The sequence below is a fragment of the Xiphophorus maculatus genome, chromosome 6, assembly GCF_002775205.1.
Source record: "Xiphophorus maculatus strain JP 163 A chromosome 6, X_maculatus-5.0-male, whole genome shotgun sequence".
Taxonomy (NCBI): domain Eukaryota; kingdom Metazoa; phylum Chordata; class Actinopteri; order Cyprinodontiformes; family Poeciliidae; genus Xiphophorus; species Xiphophorus maculatus.
Window position 1 is genome coordinate 27,589,251 of NC_036448.1, and position 24,122 is coordinate 27,613,372.

At 37.1% G+C, this 24,122-nt stretch overlaps 4 protein-coding genes across 4 annotated transcripts; all 4 read right to left on the minus strand.

The window, feature by feature from the left end:
• Window positions 1-2,723: 2,723 nt before the first annotated feature.
• Window positions 2,724-5,909, minus strand: LOC111608880 (zinc finger protein 32-like). Its single transcript, XM_023335375.1, has 2 exons — window positions 5,619-5,909; window positions 2,724-4,264 (listed from the first exon to the last, which is right to left on the minus strand). Exons 1-2 carry the CDS (start codon window positions 5,815-5,817, stop codon window positions 3,318-3,320), a joined length of 1,146 nt encoding a protein of 381 aa, XP_023191143.1. The 5' UTR covers window positions 5,818-5,909; the 3' UTR covers window positions 2,724-3,317.
• Window positions 5,910-7,308: 1,399 nt separating this feature from the next.
• On the minus strand, window positions 7,309-10,555 carry LOC111608875 (zinc finger protein 32-like). The gene is made up of 2 exons (XM_023335361.1): window positions 10,266-10,555; window positions 7,309-8,740 (listed from the first exon to the last, which is right to left on the minus strand). The coding sequence occupies exons 1-2, from the start codon at window positions 10,462-10,464 to the stop codon at window positions 7,704-7,706; spliced, it is 1,236 nt and encodes a 411-aa protein (XP_023191129.1). The 5' UTR covers window positions 10,465-10,555; the 3' UTR covers window positions 7,309-7,703.
• Window positions 10,556-11,411: 856 nt separating this feature from the next.
• On the minus strand, window positions 11,412-14,600 carry LOC111608876 (zinc finger protein 32-like). The gene is made up of 2 exons (XM_023335365.1): window positions 14,350-14,600; window positions 11,412-12,840 (listed from the first exon to the last, which is right to left on the minus strand). Exons 1-2 carry the CDS (start codon window positions 14,546-14,548, stop codon window positions 11,807-11,809), a joined length of 1,233 nt encoding a protein of 410 aa, XP_023191133.1. The 5' UTR covers window positions 14,549-14,600; the 3' UTR covers window positions 11,412-11,806.
• Window positions 14,601-20,769: 6,169 nt separating this feature from the next.
• On the minus strand, window positions 20,770-23,827 carry LOC111608877 (zinc finger protein 32-like). Its single transcript, XM_023335367.1, has 2 exons — window positions 23,551-23,827; window positions 20,770-22,202 (listed from the first exon to the last, which is right to left on the minus strand). The coding sequence occupies exons 1-2, from the start codon at window positions 23,747-23,749 to the stop codon at window positions 21,169-21,171; spliced, it is 1,233 nt and encodes a 410-aa protein (XP_023191135.1). The 5' UTR covers window positions 23,750-23,827; the 3' UTR covers window positions 20,770-21,168.
• Window positions 23,828-24,122: the final 295 nt, after the last annotated feature.

A 24,122-nucleotide genomic window follows, 5' to 3' on the forward strand; every position in this document is an offset into this window, starting at 1 on the left:
TACGTCATTATGTCTGTTTTAGGGAAGTTTAGCCCCTCCAGATATTGATCAATAATATATTTGATCATACAAGGAATTTGCTTGGAATTTTGTAGTCTTTCTGGTTTGGGAATCAAAATTAGCATCAATATTAACTATGATACAAAAATGTTATTTTTTACTAATAAAATTAGTTTATTTTGTTGAATCACAGTATGAATTCCAGTATCTCTGGAATCATCAGTCAAACCTGAAAGTTACCTCTGAAGGAATTAATTCAAACTACCGACAGAAGAAACTCTTCAAGCAAGAAGGAACGATCACAGACACGTTTGTTTCCAATCAAGTCTGAGAGTTTAACAAAATAGCCAAACACTACAGCTGAATTATCCAAAAAATTACTTTTCTCTAACTACTGACATGCAATTTAGCAACTGATGGAAAATACATTTAGTGATAAACTGGGGATCAAATCAAATTAATGAAACATGATAAAAGGAAGTGGGATACTGAAAAATAACTTAAATCTAATTAATTAAAACAAGACAAATATATCCGTGCAACTACATTGGATTTAGATAAGGTATTACAATCAGCCTCACCCCTTGCAGTGAAGGAAATGAAGTGGAGGAAACAGAAGTTAGGGGTCATACCTCAAAACTGAAACTTTGGTCCATTTCAAATTCACATAAAATTAAACTCTGATTTAAAGAAAATCTATACAGAAGTCAACAAATGTAACTGTAAAGCTTCAACATCATGTTTGTGGAACAACGTTCACTAAGTTTTTCTTAGAACCCTGCAGCAGATCATTTAGATTTACAAAAATCTGTTTCTCCACAGCTCTCTGAAAAAAAATCTGGATTTCAGTAAGGTTGAAGTCTGGCCTTTGACTAGGCTAGGTTCTTCTAACCAAGTCCTCAGGATCTACTGCCCATCATTCTTTAATACCTGAGAGTACTTGCAAAACTAAAATGGTGTAAAAAAAAAAGTATATTTTAACAATTCAAACAACAGATATACCCATGTGGTCTCTAAATAATAAATTTCAAATAACATCTGTCCACAAGTTTGGCTTCAATCAATCAATGAAATTTTATTTATTTATTTCAGCAGCAAGACATGTCAAGGCAAAGCCCCCCGATCTCGATGAGTTTTCATGTGAATCCTCAAATTGTCCCTTCGATAGAAGCTTTTATAACAAGACTGGCATGAAAAAGGCTTCTCAGCTGTATGAGTTTTCTTGTGCTCATTTAAACTATTGTACTATTTTGTGAGAAACCTTTTCTGCAAAATTCACATGAAAAAGGTCTCTCACCTGTATGAATTTTCGTGTGGACTCTTAAATCACCAATTAGTGTGAAACTTTTTCCACATGTTTCACATGAAAAAGGTCTCTCACCAGTGTGAGTTTTGTAATGGTTTTTCAATTTACACAGTTGTGTGTAACATCTCCCACAAACATCACATTTGAAAGATCTTTTCTTTGTACTGGTACCAGACTGACTCTCTGACTCAGAGGAGCTGCTTCCTTCCTGATCTTTGCTCTCAACCAGTGGAGAGATATGAAGGGAAAACTGCTCTGTTTTTGTCTCGTCTTCATTCATATCATCTTCCTGAAGAGTAGAAGTCTCAGTCAAAGCAGCAAACTGCTTCTGGACAAGCTGCTCAAGTAATAATTACTTTCTCCTGCTGTGTTGATTTTTCTTCATCCCACCATTTTTTCATCAGTTTTTGTTTAATAATACACTTTCCTTCATATTTACTTGTTTTAACTGTAAAACTGATAAAGAGTTTTGAATTTCCATTTTATCTGCCCTCTCATTTCCTTCTACGCCAATATGTGCTGGAACCCACACAAATATAACTATCAAACCCATATTTTGTATTCTAACTAATGTATAAAATATTTCTAATAAAATGTCCGTCCTACTATCTGATTGATTATATTTTAAACTTAATAATGCAGAGCTTGAATCTGAACAAATTATTGTTTTTAATGGTTTTATGTCTTCTCCCCATTGAAAAGCTAATAATATTGCCAACAATTTTAGTTTTTCTATTTTTATACTGAATTCTGGTACTAGAAAAGCTATTCCTATTTTTCTTGTTATTTTTGATGCATCTGTATAGATTTGAATATATTGATAATTCTTTAAATATAATTGTACTGAATAATTATCTATGATGAAAGATTTATCTTGTTTCTATTCCATTATTGACATGTCTACTATTGCTTCTGGTAGAATCCAGGGAGGTATAATTGATATTGGTGTTTGACTACCATCATTTCTAAATTATTCATTTGAAATTATTTTTTCTTTTCAATAATCCACCCAAAACTCCTCATTTCTTTCTCTTCTTTTTCCCACCATGGATTTCAAATTCCCCAAGTTGGATGATCAAAGTTATTGCCTTGTAAATTGAACCAATAGTTTATTTCTAGTTTTGGCTTCTTAAATCTAACTGCATTTCTCCTTATATTGCTGCTGTTGATGTGGTTTTAAATGCTCTAGTACATAATCTAAAAGCCTGATATTGAATAATTTGCCTAATTTAACCAGATGTGTTTTAGCTGAAATACAACTTTGTATTATACATAAGTCTTTCTTCCTAGACAAAAAGTAGTCTGTACCATTTTAAATAAAATACACAAATCATTAAGTTAAAAAATAAAAAACATCACAAAGCAGAGAAATGATTATTCCAATAGGCAAAATATCTATATATGAAATTGCTACAGGTTGTATTTGTCAGAGCTTTTATTAAGTTGTTACATCCAAGTCTCACATAAATTTAGACAAGAAATTCTTCAGCAAAGCTTGAATATTTGTGTGTTTCTCATGACAAACATTTGACTTGCAGATGTCCATCCTGGAAATCTGAGGAGGGTTCTGAAAGGTCCTCATTGGCTAATTTGCAAAAGTCAGCCAGTAGCATGTCAAGTACCGTAGACCTTCAATATTTCCACTTCCAAGCCAGTTGAAATCACGTTGAATATTCTAAATATTCTTTAGAAAATTTAACAAAATTTGCTAAAAAATCCTTAAATGGGCAAAATGCAGGTCTAAATGGGCAACCATTAGACCTTCAAAAATAGGTGAAGGTCTAATGTTTGGAAAGTGAAACAATCCAAGACAGGGTTTAATATTTATTACAGTGAATCTGTGTGAGTTAATGACTAATTTGTGTATTTGTGTTATGTGAAAATTCAGTTTACCAGCATGAAAGAATACTTTCTTCTCCATATTTCATGAAAAACCCATCTCATTCCTGTGGGTTCTAATGAGAATAATTAAGTGACCAATTTCAAAGGCAACTTTTTCACAGGTTTGGCTTCAAAGCAGCTCTTGACCTGTATGGGTTTTCATGTGAATGATCAAATTATCCCTTCGATTGAAGCTTTTTTCACAAGACTGGCATGAAAAAAGCTTCTCACCTGTATGACTTGTCTTGTGACGATTTAAATGACTAATTCGTGAGAAACTCTTTTCGCATGACTGACATGAAAAAGGTTTCTCACCTGTATGAGTTCTTTTGTGGACCTTTAAATTACCTATTCGAGAGAAACTCTTTCCACATGACTGGCATGAAAAAGGTTTCTCTCCTGTATGAGTTTTCTTGTGACTTTTTAAAATATAACTTAGAGAGAAACTTTTTCCGCATGTTTCACATGAAAAAGGTCTCTCACCAGTGTGGGTTCTGTAATGGTTTCTCAATTTACACAGTTGTGTGTAACATCTCCCACACATTTCACATTTGAAAGATCTTTTCTTTGTACTGGTACCAGACTGATTCTCTGACACAGAGGAGCTGCTTCCTTCCTGATTTTTCCTCTCAACCACTGGAGAGATATGAAGGGAAAACTGCTCTGTTCTTCTCTCTTCTTCATTCATATCATCTTCCTGAAGAGTAGAAGTCTCAATCAAAGCAGCAAACTGCTTCTGGACAAGCTGCTCTCTCTCCTGACTGCTGCAGAGGTTCTTCTGGTCCTGTCCAGTTAGTAAATGTTCTGGTGGCTGCTGTTCATGTTTAAGTGCTGAAGAATATAGTTCCTCTTTTTTTACATTTGTTAGTGGATATTCTATTTGCTCATGTTTGAGCAGTGTAGGTTCTGGTTCCTCCTCTTCTTCTTTAATCCATTTTGGTTCTGGTTCCATCTGTACCTCTTCAGTCCACTGATGTTCTGCTTCTTTCTGATTCTGACTGGACCTACTTGCCAGGCTCCAGATTTGTTGGGTGGCAGAAGCTTCCTCCTCATTGGAGACACCTGGCTGTTGGAGGTCTGTGGGAACAAAGGATGACATCATTAATATAATTTAATTGATAACTATCTCATGGATCAGCCTGGTTTCTCCTGGAGATTCTGGTCTGTAGGCATCATCCAGTTAATCTAAAATTAGTTTGTCGAGTTTAACGGAAAAGCAGGTAAAGTGTCCTCCACACTAATTTGAAGCAATGCCAAAAATATTCAAAATGTTTAATCCACAAATACAGTTTCATACAGATTTTTTATTTTTATCAATTAAATGTTTAATTTCAGGGCATTCATAGAGAGAAGAACTCATCCTACCGTAAGACAATATGTTTTAATTTTACTTGTAAACTCACTTTTTAAAGTTGATCAGACTGTATAGAAACTTAAATCAGTAAAACATGGCATTCTGGCTCTCTGGATTATAAATGTGATGAGACACAGAGTGGCTTGTTTCTCTAAGCCATTCTTCAATAGAAGAAAGAGAAGAGAACATTTTCTTTAATAAGGAAGATGTCTTGATGTTCAAAAGAAAGTGTATCCAAGAAAATGTAGAAAAAACTTGCCTAAAATGAAAACCTATTCATTATTGCTGAGATTGTAAATTTAGATTAGTAAATGGAAGTGTGAGGGATGAGGCTGGATGAGTTTCTCTCAACACCACACACTGAGGAGGATGTGCTGCTAAAAAGCATAACTACAACAAAAAAATGATTTTAAATGTACATTATAGGTATTTTTGCTTTCCACATTTATTGCTGGAGATATTTGATTGTTCATATGTGTTTTGTTATGACTTGTTGAATACAGAGCAAAATTTGATTTAGTCACACATTCAGCAAAGTGAAATAAAAATGATTTGAATACTTTAATGTTAAAAACTGACTTTTTATCTCTTTTGCAACAGACAGCTTGCTCTGTGAACATTGCCATATTTCCAAAATGGCAAAAAATACACATTAAAATGTATTAATATTCAATTTAACAGTCTTGAGTATTTTGTACTTTTAGCTTCTGCTGGATTGAGACAAGATTACAGTTTTGCTCTGCTAGATCTGGGCTGCGCAACCTGCAGCTCTGTGAATTACGTACGAGCTTATAAATGAAGAATTTACAGCACTGATAAGACTTGGAAAAATATATTTAGTCACGGGGCTTGAATGATCTCCATCTGGTTTTCAGAGACTCATAAACACATTTTCTGTTTGTGCTGCAACATTTTGTCCTGAGCTCCAAAACTATCAGCCTCTGTAGCATCAGAGCTAGCAGCTAAAACAGTTTCTGTTCAGCCCCGTTTAGCAGCAGCTGGAGCTGCAGCAACTATCGCCGCTGACGGATCTCTGCTGTCTTCAGTGAAAACATCAGCACCTTTATCCAGACCTACCAGAACTTTGTCTCTGCAGCTCCGAACCGACTCTGTGTAGCTTAATTTCTGGTTTCCAGTTGATCCCCATCATCCTGCGCTGAGCATCGAGCTCTTCCTCGTAGCAAATGATGGTTTTTTCAACCTCGGTGAAGATTTCTTGAGCAGCAGCAGTTAGTCTCTCTCTGATAAACTCTCTGAGATGCTGAGCTGAAGACATGGTTGCTGAAATATTAGCAGGAATGGGACAATGCAGCAGTTTTCTAGCTTAATCCATGCGGTCTTCTTCTTTTTCTATGGTCTTTACTGGCAATTTACAGACTTTGTGTACTAGCGCCATCAACTGGACGGATGTGTAACTATATTATATACATGCACACATATACATAGTAAATTCTCTCTGCTAATTTTGTATCTTAAATATTTAATAAGTGCTTGATTTATGTATTGTGATTGATGATTCCCTAATAACTTAGCCATAATTTTTGAAATGCCTCTTATCCTTTCCATTTCTTTTCTTTCTCTTATGAATTACTTAAAATGAACCTAAACATGTTTTATTCCTTCTATGTCCACACAATAAGAACAATCACCTGATGGATGTTTTCCTATAATTTTTAAATCACTATTTAAACTAGTATGCCTAATCCTCAACTTGTTTATCCATATTTTCTTTCTTATTCATTATGCTACTACTTTTTACAGCTCCCTCTTTTGTCTATGTTATATCTTTCCTGCCATGTATTATTTCATCTTCAATAATCATTTTTAATTTTTGTTCTGCTGAATGAGACTTTGCATTCAATTGCACTTACCTTACCTGCTTCTTTAGCCAACCTATAAACTTTTTCATAACAGATAACTATCTTAGCATGCTTCACCTCCACCACTCATTGCAATGCAAAAATAATTGCAAACATCTCTGCTGAAAAACATGATAAATTATCTGCTGTCCTTTTTATAATAACTTTTTGCTTAGGAATGTATGCTGCTATCCCTGTTTTATCAGTCTCTTCTTTTGATGCAGCTCTACATATTTGCGTCGTTTTTCCATACATTACTAAGAACGGAATATTAAATATTCAGCTTTTACTACTTTTAATCTTGCAAACTGTATGCAGACTGTTGCATGAATAATTCACTAGTGTGGAATAAAATAATTATTCCCAGTGTGTTTACTTTTATTAGAAGTTTAATATTAATCTTACAATGTTTAATCAGTTTATTATGTCTCACTCAGTCTTACAGAGTCATTGTTTCTCTTTTTAGCCTTCACAGCTTGCCTCAGTGGGTCAGAAGCTTAGCAACAGGCGATAAGTAAATAGTTGTCATACCTTGCGGAGGGACAAGACCAGACCGACGGCGGAGAGATTATTATTAGGCACAGAATATTCTGTCTGAAACCCATTTTTAACTGAAAGTTGCATTTTTCTCTGCGTGTGTATTAATCTGATTAGCTCCTTGGTTAAAAATTCACATGAAAAAGGCCTCTCACCTGTATGAGTTTTGTTGATGATACTCTGTCTGTGGGAGAAGGACAGTATACAGTATATATAGAGAGGTGATTCCTTTGTCTAGTTAGATCTCTTCGGAGTTCTCCATCTGTGCAGATGTAAAATAAAGCTGTGTTTTGTTCTTTCTCTTTAACAAGGTTTGGACTTGGAATTTTTCTCGCTCCACACTAGCAGTAAGTATTGTGACAACAACTGCGCAGTATAAACATTTTTTATTTTTTGACACAGGGCCCAAAAGTCTGGCAGCGCCCCTAGGAACAGGGATGAATCTAAAACCTGCAGGACATTTAATGTTGAGCAACTGGGTTGGAGAGTTCTGGACTAGGCAATTCCAGATCCACCATTCTTATGTACTTGTTATATATTTGTTTCATGTGGAAATTCAGTTTACCATAATGAAAGACATTTTTCACCCCATATTTCATGTGGAAAAACAAATCTGACCCATGTGGGTTCTCCTGAGTTTATCTAAATGATCAATTTCTGAGAAAACTTTTCCACAAGTTTGGCTTCAAAACGGCCTTTGACCTGTAAGAGTTTTCATTTGAATCCTCAAATTATTCCTTCGAGAGAAGCTTTTTCCACAGGATTGTCATGATGGAAAAGGTCTCTCACCTGCATGAGTTTTCTTGTGGGCATTTAAACTACTAACTCGATAGAAACTTTTTCCACATAATTCGCATGAAAAAGGTCTCTCACCTGTATGAATGTTCGTGTGGTCATTTAAACTACCATTTTGTGAGAAGCGTTTTCTGCAAAATTCGCATGAAAAAGGTCTCTCACCTGTATGAGTTTTCTTGTGGGCAATTAAATGACCAATTTGAGAAAAACACTTTCCGCATGATTCGCATGAAAAAGGCCTCTCACCTGTATGAATTCTCTTGTGGACTCTCAAATCACCAATTCGTTTGAAAGTTTTTCTGCATGATTCGCATGAAAAAGGTCTCTCACCTGTATGAATTTTATTGTGGACTTTTAAATTACTAAGTTGTGAGAAACTTTTTCCGCATGTTTCACATGAAAAAAGTCTCTCACCAGTGTGGGTTTTGTAATGGTTTTTCAAGTACCACTGTCGTGTGTAACATCTCCCACAAATGTCACATTTGAAAGATCTTTTCTTTGTACTGGTACCAGACTGACTCTCTGACACAGAGGAGCTGCTTCCTTCCTGATCTTTGCTCTCAACCACTGGAGATATATGAAGGGAAAACTGCTCTGTTTTTGTCTCTTCTTCATTCATATCATCTTCCTGAAGAGTAGAAGTCTCAATCAAAGCAGCAAACTGCTTCTGGACAAGCTGCTCTCCCTCCTGACTGCTGCTGAGGTTCTTCTGGTCCTGTCCAGTTAGTAAATGTTCTGGTGGCTGCTGTTCATGTTGAAGCACAGAAGATTCTAGTTCCTCTTTTTTTACATTTGTTAGTGGATATTCTATTTGCTCATGTTTGAGCAGTGCAGGTTCTGGTTCCTCCTCTTCTTCTTTAATCAATTTTGGTTCTGGTTCCATCTGTACCTCTTCAGTCCACTGATGTTCTTCTTCTTTCTGGTCCTGACTGGACCCCTTTGACAGGCTACTGACTTGTTGGATGGGAGAAGCTTCTTCCTCATTGGAGACACTTGGCTGTTGGAGGTCTGTGGGAACAAAGGATGACATCATTAATATAATTTAATTGATAACTATCTCATGGATCAGCCTGGTTTCTCCTGGAGATTCTGGTCTGTAGGCATCATACGGTTAATCTAAAATTAGTTTGTCGAGTTTAACGGAAAAGCAGTTAAAGTGTCCTCCACACTAATTTAAAGCCATAGCAAAAATATTCAAAATGTTTTAATCCACAAATACAGTTTCATACAGATTTTTTAAATTATTTTTTACAATTAAATGTTTAATTTCAGGGCATTCATACAGAGAAGAACTCATCCTACCATAAGACAATATGTTTTAATTTTAATTGTAACCTCACTTTTTAAAGTTGATCAGACTGTGTAGAAACTTAAATCAGTAAAACATGGCATTCTGGCTCTCTGGATTATAAATGTGATGAGACACAGAGTGGCTTGTTTCTCTAAGCCATTCTTCAATAGAAGAAAGAGAAGAGAACATTTTCTTTAATAAGGAAGATGTCTTGATGTTCAAAACAAAGTGTATCCAAGAAAATGTAGAAAAAACTTGCCTAAAATGAAAACCTATTCATTATTGCTGAGATTGTAAATTTAGATTAGTAAATGGAAGTGTGAGGGATGAGGCTGGATGAGTTTCTCTCAACACCACACACTGAGGAGGATGTGCTGCTAAAAAGCATAACTACAACAAAAGAATGATTTTAAATGTACATTATAGGTATTTTTGCTTTCCACATTTATTGCTGGAGATATTTGACTTTTTATATGTGTTTTGTTACAACTTGTTGAATACAGAGCAAACTTTGATTTAGTCACACATTCAGCAAAGTGAAATAAAAATGATTTTAATACTTTACTGTTAAAAACTGACTTTTTACCATTTTGCAACAGACAGCTTGCTCTGTGAACATTGCCATATTTCCAAAATGGCAAAAAATACACATTAAAATGTATTAATATGCAATTTAACAGTCTTGAGGATTTTGCACTTTTAGCTTCTGCTGGTCTGAGACAAGATTACAGTTTTGCTCTGCTAGATCTGGGCTGCGCAACCTGCAGCTCTGTGACTCACTTAATATAAGAAACAATGAAATATTGCACGTTTTTTGTTTCATACGTTTGTTCTGTGTCCATATGAAAAAAACAACAGTTCATCATGCATCTCCCCTTCTCCTTCCTAATAACCTCCATTGCAGTATTCAGACCTGGAGATGTACTTATTTTATAGGATTTATAAAATCGCAGATGAACTCACAAATGAAGTATTTACACCTTATATTCCAGATTTCTAGCACTTATAACAATTGGAATAATGTATATAGTGAAGGAGCTCGACTCATAAACACATTTTCTGTTTGTGCTGCAACATTTTGTCCTGAGCTCCAAAACTATCAGCCTCTGTAGCATCAGAGCTAGCAGCTAAAACAGTTTCTGTTCAGCCCCGTTTAGCAGCAGCTGGAGCTGCAGCAACTATCGCCGCTGACGGATCTCTGCTGTCTTCAGTGAAAACATCAGCACCTTTATCCAGACCTACCAGAACTTTGTCTCTGCAGCTCCGAACCGACTCTGTGTAGCTTAATTTCTGGTTTCCAGTTGATCCCCATCATCCTGCGCTGAGCATCGAGCTCTTCCTCGTAGCAAATGATGGTTTTTTCAACCTCGGTGAAGATTTCTTGAGCAGCAGCAGTTAGTCTCTCTCTGATAAACTCTCTGAGATGCTGAGCTGAAGACATGGTTGCTGAAATATTAGCAGGAATGGGACAATGCAGCAGTTTTCTAGCTTAATCCATGCGGTCTTCTTCTTTTTCTATGGTCTTTACTGGCAATTTACAGACTTTGTGTACTAGCGCCATCAACTGGACGGATGTGTAACTATATTATATACATGCACACATATACATAGTAAATTCTCTCTGCTAATTTTGTATCTTAAATATTTAATAAGTGCTTGATTTATGTATTGTGATTGATGATTTCCTAATTAGCCATAATTTTTGAAATGCCTCTTATCCTTTCCATTTCTTTTCTTTCTCTTATAAATTACTTAAAATGAACCTAAACATGTTTTATTCCTTCTATGTCCACACAATAAGAACAATCACCTGATGGATGTTTTCCTATAATTTTTAAATCACTATTTAAACTAGTATGCCTAATCCTCAACTTGTTTATCCATATTTTCTTTCTTATTCATTATGCTACTACTTTTTACAGCTCCCTCTTTTGTCTATATTATATCTTTCCTGCCATGTATTATTTCATCTTCAATAATCATTTTTAATTTTTGTTCTGCTGAATGAGACTTTGCATTCAATTGCACTTACCTTACCTGCTTCTTTAGCCAACCTATATACATTTTCATAACAGATAACTATCTTAGCATGCTTCACCTCCACCACTCATTGCAATGCAAAAATAATTGCAAACATCTCTGCTGAAAAACATGATAAATTATCTGCTGTCCTTTTTATAATAACGTTTTGCTTAGGAATGTATGCTGCTATCCCTGTTTTATCAGTCTCTTCTTTTGATGCATCTCTACATATTTGAGTCGTTTTTCCATACATTACTAAGAACGGAATATTAAATATTTAGCTTTTACTACTTTTAATCTTGCAAACTGTATGCAGACTGTTGCATGAATAATTCACTACCAGCAAGTATTGTGACAACAACTGCGCAGTATAAACATTTTTTATTTTTTGACACAGGGCCCAAAAGTCTGGCAGCGCCCCTAGGAACAGGGATGAATCTAAAACCTGCAGGACATTTAATGTTGAGCAACTGGGTTGGAGAGTTCTGGACTAGGCAATTCCAGCTCCACCATTCTTATGTACTTGTTATATATTTGTTTCATGTGGAAATTCAGTTTAACATAATGAAAGACATTTTTCACCCCATATTTCATGTGGAAAAACACATCTGACCCATGTGGGTTCTCCTGAGTTTATCTAAATGATCAATTTCTGAGAAAACTTTTCCACAAGTTTGGCTTCAAAACGGCCTTTGACCTGTAAGAGTTTTCATGTGAATCCTCAAATTATTCCTTCGAGAGAAGCTTTTTCCACCGGATTGTCATGATGAAAAAGGCTTCTCACCTGCATGAGTTTTCTTGTGGGCAATTAAATGACCAATTTGACTAAAACACTTTCCACATGATTTGCATGAAAAAGGTCTCTCACCTGTATGAATTCTCTTGTGGATATTTAAACTACTAACGCGATAGAAGCTTTTTCCACATAATTCGCATGAAAAAGGTCTCTCACCTGTATGAATTTTCTTGTGGGCAATTAAATGACCATTTCGTAAGAAACTTTTTCCACATAATTCGCATGAAAAAGGCCTCTCACCTGTATGAGTCTTCTTGTGGACTCTCAAATCACCAATTCGTTTGAAAGTTTTTCTGCATGATTCGCATGAAAAAGGTCTCTCACCTGTATGAATTTTATTGTGGACTTTTAAATCACTAAGTTGTGAGAAACTCTTTCCACATGTTTCACATAAAAAAAGACTCTTAGTGTGGGTTTTGTAATGGTTTTTCAAGTACCACTGTCGTGTGTAACATCTCCCACAAATGTCACATTTGAAAGATCTTTTCTTTGTACTGGTACCAGACTGACTCTCTGACTCAGAGGAGCTGCTTCCTTCCTGATCTTTGCTCTCAACCACTGGAGAGATATGAAGGGAAAGCTGCTCTGTTCTTCTCTCTTCTTCATTCATATCATCTTCCTGAAGAGTAGAAGTCTCAATCAAAGCAGCAAACTGCTTCTGGACAAGCTGCTCTCCCTCCTGACTGCTGCTGAGGTTCTTCTGGTCCTGTCCAGTTAGTAAATGTTCTGGTGGCTGCTGTTCATGTTGAAACACTGAAGAATCTATCTCCTCTTTTTTTACATTTGTTAGTGGATATTCTATTTGCTCATGTTTGAGCAGTGCAGGTTCTGGTTCCTCCTCTTCTTCTTTAATCAATTTTGGTTCTGGTTCCATCTGTACCTCTTCAGTCCACTGATGTTCTTCTTCTTTCTGGTCCTGACTGGACCCCTTTGACAGGCTACTGACTTGTTGGATGGGAGAAGCTTCCTCCTCATTGGAGACACTTGGCTGTTGGAGGTCTGTGGGAACAAAGGATGACATCATTAATATAATTTAATTGATAACTATCTCATGGATCAGCCTGGTTTCTCCTGGAGATTCTGGTCTGTAGGCATCATACGGTTAATCTAAAATTAGTTTGTCGAGTTTAACGGAAAAGCAGTTAAAGTGTCCTCCACACTAATTTGAAGCCATAGCAAAAATATTCAAAATGTTTTAATCCACAAATACAGTTTCATACAGATTTTTTATTTTTATCAATTAAATGTTTAATTTCAGGGCATTCATACAGAGAAGAACTCATCCTACCATAAGACAATATGTTTTAATTTTACTTGTAAATTCACTTTTTAAAGTTGATCAGACTGTGTAGAAACTTAAATCAGTAAAACATGGCATTCTGGCTCTCTGGATTATAAATGTGATGAGACACAGAGTGGCTTGTTTCTCTAAGCCATTCTTCAATAGAAGAAAGAGAAGAGAACATTTTCTTTAATAAAGAAGATGTCTTGATGTTCAAAAGAAAGTGTATCCAAGAAAATGTAGAAAAAACTTGCCTAAAATGAAAACCTATTCATTATTGCTGAGATTGTAAATTTAGATTAGTAAATGGAAGTGTGAGGGATGAGGCTGGATGAGTTTCTCTCAACACCACACACTGAGGAGGATGTGCTGCTAAAAAGCATAACTACAACAAAAGAATGATTTTAAATGTACATTATAGGTATTTTTGCTTTCCACATTTATTGCTGGAGATATTTGACTATTCATATGTGTTTTATTATGACTTGTTGAATTTGATTTAGTCACACATTCAGCAAAGTGAAATAAAAATGATTTTAATACTTTACTGTTAAAAACTGACTTTTTTCCATTTTGCAACAGACAGCTTGCTCTGTGAACATTGCCATATTTCCAAAATGGCAAAAAATACACATTAAAATGTATTAATATGCAATTTAACAGTCTTGAGGATTTTGCACTTTTAGCTTCTGCTGGATTGAGACAAGATTACAGTTTTGCTCTGCTAGATCTGGGCTGTGCAACCTGCAGCTCTGTGACTCGCTTAATATAAGAAACAATGAAATATTGCACGTTTTTTGTTCCATACGTTTGTTCTGTGTCCATATGAAAAAAAACAACAGTTCATCATGCATCTCCCCTTCTCCTTCCTAATAACCTCCATTGCAGTATTCAGACCTGGAGATGTACTTATATTTTAGGATTTATAAAATCGCATATGAACTCACAAATGAATTATTTACACCTTATATTCCAGATTTCTAGCACTTATAACAATTGGAATAATGTATATAGTGAAGGAGCTCGACTCATAAACACATTTTCTGTTTGTGCTGCAACATTTTGTCCTGAGCTCCAAAACTATCAGCCTCTGTAGCATCAGAGCTAGCAGCTAAAACAGTTTCTGTTCAGCCCCGTTTAGCAGCAGCTGGAGCTGCAGCAACTATCGCCGCTGACGGATCTCTGCTGTCTTCAGTGAAAACATCAGCACCTTTATCCAGACCTACCAGAACTTTGTCTCTGCAGCTCCGAACCGACTCTGTGTAGCTTAATTTCTGGTTTCCAGTTGATCCCCATCATCCTGCGCTGAGCATCGAGCTCTTCCTCGTAGCAAATGATGGTTTTTTCAACCTCGGTGAAGATTTCTTGAGCAGCAGCAGTTAGTCTCTCTCTGATAAACTCTCTGAGATGCTGAGCTGAAGACATGGTTGCTGAAATATTAGCAGGAATGGGACAATGCAGCAGTTTTCTAGCTTAGGCCATGCACAATTCTTCTTTTTCTATGGTCTTTACTGGCAATTTACAGACTTTGTGTACTAGCGCCATCAACTGGACGGATGTGTAACTATATTATATACATGCACACATATACATAGTAAATTCTCTGCTAATTTTGTATCTTAAATATTTAATAAGTGCTTGATTTATGTATTGTGATTGATGATTTCCTAATTAGCCATCATTTTTGAAATGCCTCTTATCCTTTCCATTTCTTTTCTTTCTCTTATAAATTACTTAAAATGAACCTAAACATGTTTTATTCCTTCTATGTCCACACAATAAGAACAATCACCTGATGGATGTTTTCCTATAATTTTTAAATCACTATTTAAACTAGTATGCCTAATCCTCAACTTGTTTATCCATATTTTCTCTTTCTTATTCATTATACTACTACTTTTTACAGCTCCCTCTTTTGTCTATGTTATATCTTTCCTGCCATGTATTATTTCATCTTCAATAATCATTTTTAATTTTTGTTCTGCTGAATGAGACTTTGCATTCAATTGCACTTACCTTACCTGCTTCTTTAGCCAACCTATAAACTTTTTCATAACAGATAACGATCTTAGCATGCTTCACCTCCACCACTCATTGCAATGCAAAAATAATTGCAAACATCTCTGCTGAAAAACATGATAAATTATCTGCTGTCCTTTTTATAATAACGTTTTGCTTAGGAATGTATGCTGCTATCCCTGTTTTATCAGTCTCTTCTTTTGATGCATCTCTACATATTTGCGTCGTTTTTCCATAAATTACTAAGAACGGAATATTAAATATTTAGCTTTTACTACTTTTAATCTTGCAAACTGTATGCAGACTGTTGCATGAATAATTCACTAGTGTGGAATAAAATAATTATTCCCAGTGTGTTTACTTTTATTAGAAGTTTATTTAATATTAATCTTACAATGTTTAATCAGTTTATTATGTCTCACTCAGTCTTACAGAGTCATTGTTTCTCTTTTTAGCCTTCACAGTTTGCCTCAGTGTGTCAGAAGCTTAGCAACAGGCGATAAGTAAATAGTTTCATACCTTGCGGAGGGACAAGACCAGACCGACGACGGAGAGATTATTATTAGGCACAGAATATTCTGTCTGAAACCCATTTTTAACTGAAAGTTGCATTTTTCTCTGCGTGTGTATTAATCTGATTAGCTCCTTGGGATGTTGGTGGTGACACTCTGTCTGTGGGAGAAGGACAGTATACAGTATATGTAGAGAGGTGATTCCTTTGTCTAGTTAGATCTCTTCGGAGTTCTCCATCTGCGCAGATGTAAAATAAAGCTGTGTTTTGTTCTTTCTCTTTAACAAGGTTTGGACTTTGTTAATTTTTCTCGCTCCACAATTTGGCGTCACGAACAGGATTCTTCCAGGTTTGCCCTTCCGGTGGACAGCCAGGAGAGGGCTGATCACCAAGACCCTCATCTCCATAGCAGGCCTGTCAGAGAGCGAGGGCTTTTCTGGAACTCCACCGGTTGGATCGATCGAGACAGAATCCGACAACCTGGTCTGGGGGAGAACAAACCAGCAGTGTTTAAGGTAAAAAAGCTGTTTTCAAATATATGTAAGATATTTAGAGGGTTTTAGGCTTAAAACACCTCAGAGTTAGATTTTCCTGGGCGTAGGAAATCTAAAGTCTAAAGTAAAAGGTTTTTTGAAGGATTCTCCTGGGCGTAGGAAATCCAAAACAGTATTCAGAGTCTAGGCTTAGCTCTGAAGGAATTTTAGTAGATTATTTTAGGCTTAAAATAACTGAGGATTTTTGTAGATTGTTCTAGGCTTAGAAAATCTATATAAAGGTTTTACTGGTTTAGAAAAATCAGAGGGTAATTAAAAAAGGTTTTGCTGATTTAGAATAATCAGAGGATAAATAATAAAATAAATAAATAAAAATAGAAAAAAAAAATAAAATAAAAACAAAAGGGAAAATGGGAGGATCTTTTAATAAAGGTCAAAATACTGAAGAATATGTTCCATGTGGCCCAGAAATAGATCATATGGTTAGAATTCATGGTAGAGTTTGTTGTCAACATGTTCCACAGTGGCACACAGAGTTTGGTTTTCCTAAGAATGGCAGCTTAGAGGTAGACCACATCAGAGACTTAGAGCAGAAACTCTTAGCACAGCGCGCCAAACTGATGCAACACACAAAGATTTCAAAGACACACCAGCAAGCACTACAATCACACAAAGAAGCGTTCAATCTCTGGAAAAGAGAAGCCTTTTGCAGGGCTTTACCATCAGAGTAAACTACAGATGGTTCAGAAATTTGCACACAAGGGGAATGAAAAATATAAGACTAAAAAAGAACAGGAAAAATCTAATAAAACAAAATGTGTTTCTTCTCACGCATGTACATCACTGGCTGTACCTGGCTTGAGTCCAACGGCACCAACTGACCCTTCAGCAAACCCATCTGTGGCTCCACTCTACCCAGCGCTCCAAGTCCTTGGAACTCCACCACCGTACCGTCCAAAGACTGATGGTCCAGGACCGAAGAAGCCATTCTGGGATCCCTCGGACGACTCCCTGCCTCTGGCTATCCTCCATCAATCAAAGACTGAGCAGAAACCCCATCCTGTTGACCTTGAGCAACAACAGGACCAGGACAGAGTTCCCTCACGAGGCATGAAAGGCCCGCCTCCACGACCCCCTACAGCTGAACATGGTCGTCACCTTCGCTCTAAAGACCAACCCCTGACCCCACCATCACCTGGCATCTCTGGAAGCCGGTACCGAGGACAGAAGGTTGAAACCTATCCCATGGTTGAAGTCCCTGGCCTCAAAGGCCCTGACCTTCTCTACAGAGCTTGGGGACCAGATGACCTCATTGCTGTAGCCAAACAGCACCTTCCCCCTATTGAGAAAGGAGGCAGAGCCATCGCTGAAGCCCTAGAGCAGGGGTGTCAAACTCGAGTCCTCGAGGGCCGCTGTCCTGCAACTTTTAGATGTGCCTTTGCTGCACCACACCTGAATAGAATAATTAAGTCATTAGCAAGGCTCTGGAGAACTTATCTACACAAGGAGGAGGTAATTAAGTCATTTCATTCCAGCGTTTTGTACCTGTGGCACATCTAAAAACTGCAGGACAGCGGCCCTCGAGGACTCGAGTTTGACACCTGTGCCTAGATTGTGTCAAGGTTATTGTGAATCACTAACCATTTTCCATCAAGCTCTGAATGACAACTTCGCAGCTCTAACATTACATCCGAAATGTGCTCTGTTGCAGTATGTTGACGATCTCCTATTGGCAGCACCTGATGCTGAACTCTGTAAAAATGAGTGTTTGAAATGACTCCATTTTCTTGCTGATAATGGACACAAAGTTAGCAAAACCAAATTGCAGTTTGTGAAACCTTGTGTGACATTCCTGGGGCACGTGATTTCAGAACAAGGCAGAACTATTTCTGAAAAACGCATTTCAGCAATAGTTCAGCTGCCCCTCCCACAAACAAAGAAGCAGTTAATGTCCTTTCTAGGACTGTGTGGTTACTGTAGGCATTTTATCCCAAATTATGCTGAGGTTGAGAAACCATTAAGAGAAATATGTCATGAAAAAGGGTTATTGATGAGCTCGAAGGTTACATGGACATCTGAAGCATTAACATCATTTGAAGCACTGAAAAAACAATTACAAAAAACACCCACTCTAGGCATTCCTGATCCAACTCGTCCGTTTACACAGACAGTGGATGAGCGGAGTGGCTGTATGACGTCAGTTTTGCTCCAAAAACATGGTGACAGATTGAAACCAGTCGCCTACTTCTCCTCCAAATTGGATGTTGTCACAGCTGGGCTTCTACCACTGTGCACGAGTGGCAGTCGTATAAAAAGCTGTTTTAGCATCCAGAGACCTTGTGGGTTATTCTGATCTGACCTTACTCGTTCCCCACTCTGTCACACTCATTCTAAATGAGAAGAGGACGGCACATCTGTCAACTGCCAGATAGCTGCGTTACCACTGTGTTCTTTTAGATATGTCAAACATAACCATTAAACGCTGTACAGTTTTTAATCCAGCTACTCTTTTGCCAGCACCTGTGGAAGGCCAACCACATGACTGTGTTGCTGAATGGGACGTCCTGTGTTTTTCCCGACCTGATCTGAAGCAAGAACCGCTCTCAGATGCAGAACTCACATTGTTTGTTGATGGAAGTGCATCCAGAGATCCGCACTCTGGCGCCATCTTTCACCACTTCAAAAGACCCCATTTCTTTAGGAGACGCGGCAGCTGATGCTGCTGCAAAATCTGCAGCCAGAAGGTCTCTACCCAACAACCATTCACTACTAAAAGTAAGAGCACTGACACCTTTGCCTCTTACTTTACAAGATTTTCAATCCCATGCAATCCCTGCCTTCCTGAAAAATTTTTCAGACCCTTCTGCGTGACGTCACATGGTGTTGACCATGTGTCGAAGGGAGGAATGTTGAGGGAGATGGACAAATTATGGTTTACAATAAATTTTTCAAAATCAGCTCACATTTTTTGTGAAAACTGCATTATCTGTGCTCAAAACAACATTGCAAAAGGTCACAAAATGCAAGGAACAGGAGCACACCCCCAGACACATGCACCTTTTCAACATGTAATGATTGATTTTATTGAGCTCACCCCATGTGAAAAGAAAAAATATTGTTTAGTGATGGTTGACATGTTTTCAAAATGGGTTGAAGCGTTCCCAGTTCAAACAGCAGATGCCTCCAAAGTAGCAAAGATCCTCCTAAGGGAGGTAATTTGCCGCTGGGGAGTGCCTAGAAGAATTTCTAGTGATAATGGAAGACACTTTGCAAATCAAATACTTACTGAACTGTCCAAAATGTTGAATCTGGATCTAACAAAACATTGTTCTTACCATCCACAGTCAGGTGGCGCTGTTGAGAGGGAAAATGGTACACTAAAGTTAAAACTAACTGCAATATGTGAAGAAACAAGTTTGAACTGGGTACAGACTCTTCCAATTGCCCTAATGTATATGCGAATGAGACGTCGTCAGAAAAATAACCTCAGTCCTTTTGAAATTCTCTTTGCAGGTCCTCCAAACATGGGGATGGGACCCCCAGATTCTGGGAAAGATCTAACCACATGTGATGATAACATGATTAATTATTGCATTTCTCTAGCAGATCAGCTGAAAACCTTTAGACAACAGGCCCAAGGAGGCCAACCAGCACCAGCTACTAAACCACTGCATGATATACAACCAGGAGATTTTGTGTTTATTAGGAATTTTAGGAGGAAAAACTGGCGATCCCACCGGGGCCATCCATCAGAGGATGCTGAGGCAGCATTAAGAACATGGAGGGAACCAGACGACATCATCAGCGACACTGGATCACAGAGGCCTTGTGGGATGTGTATTAATTGTGGTGGAAGACAGAAAAAACAGCGACAATGAGGAGTTATTACTTAATCCAAGTTTTTATTCCTCTAAGTATATTGTATTATCATATTATGAAGGAATTTGAAGTTTCTAACTCTTTTGAAACTTTTTATTGTACGTGTTTTCATCTTTATTTTTATTCATCTTACTATAGAAATAATTATTTTTAAGTTGTTTCAAGAGTAACAAAGGGAGGAATTGTGGAATAAAAATAATTATTCCCAGTGTGTTTACTTTTATTAGAAGTTTATTTAATATTAATCTTACAATGTTTAATCAGTTTATTATGTCTCACTCAGTCTTACAGAGTCATCGTTTCTCTTTTTAGCCTTCACAGTTTGCCTCAGTGGGTCAGAAGCTTAGCAACAGGCGATAAGTAAATAGTTGTCATACCTTGCGGAGGGACAAGACCAGACCGACGGCGGAGAGATTATTATTAGGCACAGAATATTCTGTCTGAAACCCATTTTTAACTGAAAGTTGAATTTTTCTCTGTGTGTGTATTAATCTGATTAGCTCCTTGGTTAAAAATTCACATGAAAAAGGCCTCTCACCTGTATGAGTTTTGTTGATGATACTCTGTCTGTGGGAGAAGGACAGTATACAGTATATATAGAGAGGTGATTCCTTTGTCTAGTTAGATCTCTTCGGAGTTCTCCATCTGTGCAGATGTAAAATAAAGCTGTGTTTTGTTCTTTCTCTTTAACAAGGTTTGGACTTTTCTTGCTCCACACTAGCAGTAAGTATTGTGACAACAACTGCGCAGTATAAACATTTTTTATTTTTTGACATAGGGCCCAAAAGTCTGGCAGCGCCCCTAGGAACAGGGATGAATCTAAAACCTGCAGGACATTTAATGTTGAGCAACTGGGTTGGAGAGTTCTGGACTAGGCAATTCCAGCTCCACCATTCTTATGTACTTGTTATATATTTGTTTCATGTGGAAATTCAGTTTAACATAATGAAAGACATTTTTCACCCCATATTTCATGTGGAAAAACACATCTGACCCATGTGGGTTCTCCTGAGTTTATCTAAATGATCAATTTCTGAGAAAACTTTTCCACAAGTTTGGCTTCAAAACGGCCTTTGACCTGTAAGAGTTTTCATGTGAATCCTCAAATTATTCCTTCGAGAGAAGCTTTTTCCACCGGATTGTCATGATGGAAAAGGTCTCTCACCTGTATGAATTTTCTTGTGGGCATTTAAACTACTAACTCGATAGAAACTTTTTCCACATAATTCGCATGAAAAAGGTCTCTCACCTGTATGAATGTTCTTGTGGTCATTTAAACTACCATTTTCTGAGAAGCGTTTTCTGCAAAATTCGCATGAAAAAGGCTTCTCACCTGTATGAGTTTTCTTGTGGGCAATTAAATGACCAATTTGAGAAAAACACTTTCCGCATGATTTGCATGAAAAAGGCCTCTCACCTGTATGAATTCTCTTGTGGACTCTCAAATCACCAATTCGTTTGAAAGTTTTTCTGCATGATTCGCATGAAAAAGGTCTCTCACCTGTATGAATTTTATTGTGGACTTTTAAATCACTAAGTTGTGAGAAACTTTTTCCGCATGTTTCACATGAAAAAGGTCTCTCACCAGTGTGAGTTCTGTAATGGTTTTTCAAGTACCACTGTCGTGTGTAACATCTCCCACAAATGTCACATTTGAAAGATCTTTTCTTTGTACTGGTACCAGACTGACTCTCTGACACAGAGGAGCTGCTTCCTTCCTGATCTTTGCTCTCAACCACTGGAGAGATATGAAGGGAAAACTGCTCTGTTTTTGTCTCTTCTTCATTCATATCATCTTCCAGAAGAGTAGAAGTCTCAATCAAAGCAGCAAACTGCTTCTGGACAAGCTGCTCTCTCTCCTGATTGCTGCTGAGGTTCTTCTGGTCCTGTCCAGTTGGTAAATGTTCTGGTGGCTCCTGTTCATGTTGAAACACTGAAGAATCTATTTCCTCTTTTTTTACATTTGTTAGTGGATATTCTATTTGCTCAAGTTTGAGCAGTGCAGGTTCTGGTTCCTCCTCTTCTTTAATCAATTTTGTTTCTGGTTCCATCTGTACCTCTTCAGTCCACTGATGTTCTTCTTCTTTCTGATCCTGACTGGACCTACTTGCCAGGCTCCAGACTTGTTGGATGGGAGAAGCTTCCTCCTCATTGGAGACACTTGGCTGTTGGAGGTCTGTGGGAACAAAGGATGACATCATTAATATAATTTAATTGATAACTATCTCATGGATCAGCCTGGTTTCTCCTGGAGATTCTGGTCTGTAGGCATCATACAGTTAATCTAAAATTAGTTTGTTGAGCAGTTAAAGTGTCCTCCACACTAATTTGAAGCCATAGCAAAATTATTCAAAATGTTTTAATCCACAAATACAGTTTCCTACAGATTTTTTAAATTATTTTTTACAATTAAATGTTTAATTTCAGGGCATTCATAGAGAGAAGAACTCATCCTACCATAAGACAATATGTTTTTAATTTTACTTGTAAATTCACTTTTTAAACTTGATCAGACTGTGTAGAAACTTAAATCAGTAAAATATGGCATTCTGGCTCTCTGGATTATAAATGTGATGAGACACAGAGTGGCTTGTTTCTCTAAGCCATTCTTCAAAAGAAGAAAGAGAAGAGAACATTTTCTTTAATAAGGAAGATGTCTTGATGTTCAAAACGAAGTGTATCCAAGAAAATGTAGAAAAAACTTGCCTAAAATGAAAACCTATTCATTATTGCTGAGATTGTAAATTTAGATTAGTAAATGGAAGTGTGAGGGATGAGGCTGGATGAGTTTCTCTCAACACCACACACTGAGGAGGATGTGCTGCTAAAAAGCATAACTACAACAAAAGAATGATTTTAAATGTACATTATAGGTATTTTTGCTTTCCACATTTATTGCTGGAGATATTTGATTGTTCATATGTGTTTTATTATGACTTGTTGAATACAGAGCAAAATTTGATTTAGTCACACATTCAGCAAAGTGAAATAAAAATGATTTTAATACTTTAATGTTAAAAACTGACTTTTTTATCTCTTTTGCAACAGACAGCTTGCTCTGTGAACATTGCCATGTTTCCAAAATGGCAAAAAATACACATTAAAATGTATTAATATTCAATTTAACAGTCTTGAGGATTTTGCACGTTTGCTTCAGCTGGATTGAGACAAGATTACAGTTTTGCTCTGCTAGATCTGGGCTGTGCAACCTGCAGCTCTGTGAATTACGTATGAGCTTATAAATGAAGAATTTACAGCACTGATAATACTTGGAAAAATATATTTAGTCACGGGGCTTGAATGATCTCCATCTGGTTTTCAGAGACTCATAAACACATTTTCTGTTTGTGCTGCAACATTTTGTCCTGAGCTCCAAAACTATCAGCCTCTGTAGCATCAGAGCTAGCAGCTAAAGCAGTTTCTGTTCAGCCCCGTTTAGCAGCAGCTGGAGCTGCAGCAACTATCGCCGCTGACGGATCTCTGCTGTCTTCAGTGAAAACATCAGCACCTTTATCCAGACCTACCAGAACTTTGTCTCTGCAGCTCCGAACCGACTCTGTGTAGCTTAATTTCTGGTTTCCAGTTGATCCCCATCATCCTGCGCTGAGCATCGAGCTCTTCCTCGTAGCAAATGATGGTTTTTTCAACCTCGGTGAAGATTTCTTGAGCAGCAGCAGTTAGTCTCTCTCTGATAAACTCTCTGAGATGCTGAGCTGAAGACATGGTTGCTGAAATATTAGCAGGAATGGGACAATGCAGCAGTTTTCTAGCTTAGCGTATGCTAGCTTCTTCTTCTTTTCTATTATGGCGGATCGGAAGCAACTTTAAGGTGCATACCGCCACCTACTGTACATGAGTGTGTAGAAGCATTATTTCACATCTATTAAATTCTATTTTTTAATTTTGTATTCTTAAGATAAATAAACAATGCTTTCCTTAATTTGTGAATATCTGTTATGTTTCCTTCATTTCCTAATATACCTTTAAGATTCCATTCATGCCCTATATTTCTAACTATTCTCTTTAATTCTTCCCTTTCGATTTCATTTGACTTACAGTTCATCAATATGTGTTCTACATTTTCTTTCTCTCCACA

What these genes read in the sequence shown, in the direction of transcription:
- LOC111608875 (XM_023335361.1), bottom strand. Translation starts at nt 10,464, where the DNA reads ATGTCTTCAGCTCAGCATCTCAGAGAGTTTATCAGAGAGAGACTAACT. An exon ending in GCTGCAGAGACAAAGTTCTG is followed by an intron (nt 8,741 to 10,265) that starts GTAGGTCTGGAT and finishes TTGTTCCCACAG; the next exon opens with ACCTCCAACAGCCAAGTGTC.
- LOC111608876 (XM_023335365.1), bottom strand. Translation starts at nt 14,548, where the DNA reads ATGTCTTCAGCTCAGCATCTCAGAGAGTTTATCAGAGAGAGACTAACT. An exon ending in GCTGCAGAGACAAAGTTCTG is followed by an intron (nt 12,841 to 14,349) that starts GTAGGTCTGGAT and finishes TTGTTCCCACAG; the next exon opens with ACCTCCAACAGCCAAGTGTC.
- LOC111608877 (XM_023335367.1), bottom strand. Translation starts at nt 23,749, where the DNA reads ATGTCTTCAGCTCAGCATCTCAGAGAGTTTATCAGAGAGAGACTAACT. An exon ending in GCTGCAGAGACAAAGTTCTG is followed by an intron (nt 22,203 to 23,550) that starts GTAGGTCTGGAT and finishes TTGTTCCCACAG; the next exon opens with ACCTCCAACAGCCAAGTGTC.
- LOC111608880 (XM_023335375.1), bottom strand. Translation starts at nt 5,817, where the DNA reads ATGTCTTCAGCTCAGCATCTCAGAGAGTTTATCAGAGAGAGACTAACT. An exon ending in GCTGCAGAGACAAAGTTCTG is followed by an intron (nt 4,265 to 5,618) that starts GTAGGTCTGGAT and finishes TTGTTCCCACAG; the next exon opens with ACCTCCAACAGCCAGGTGTC.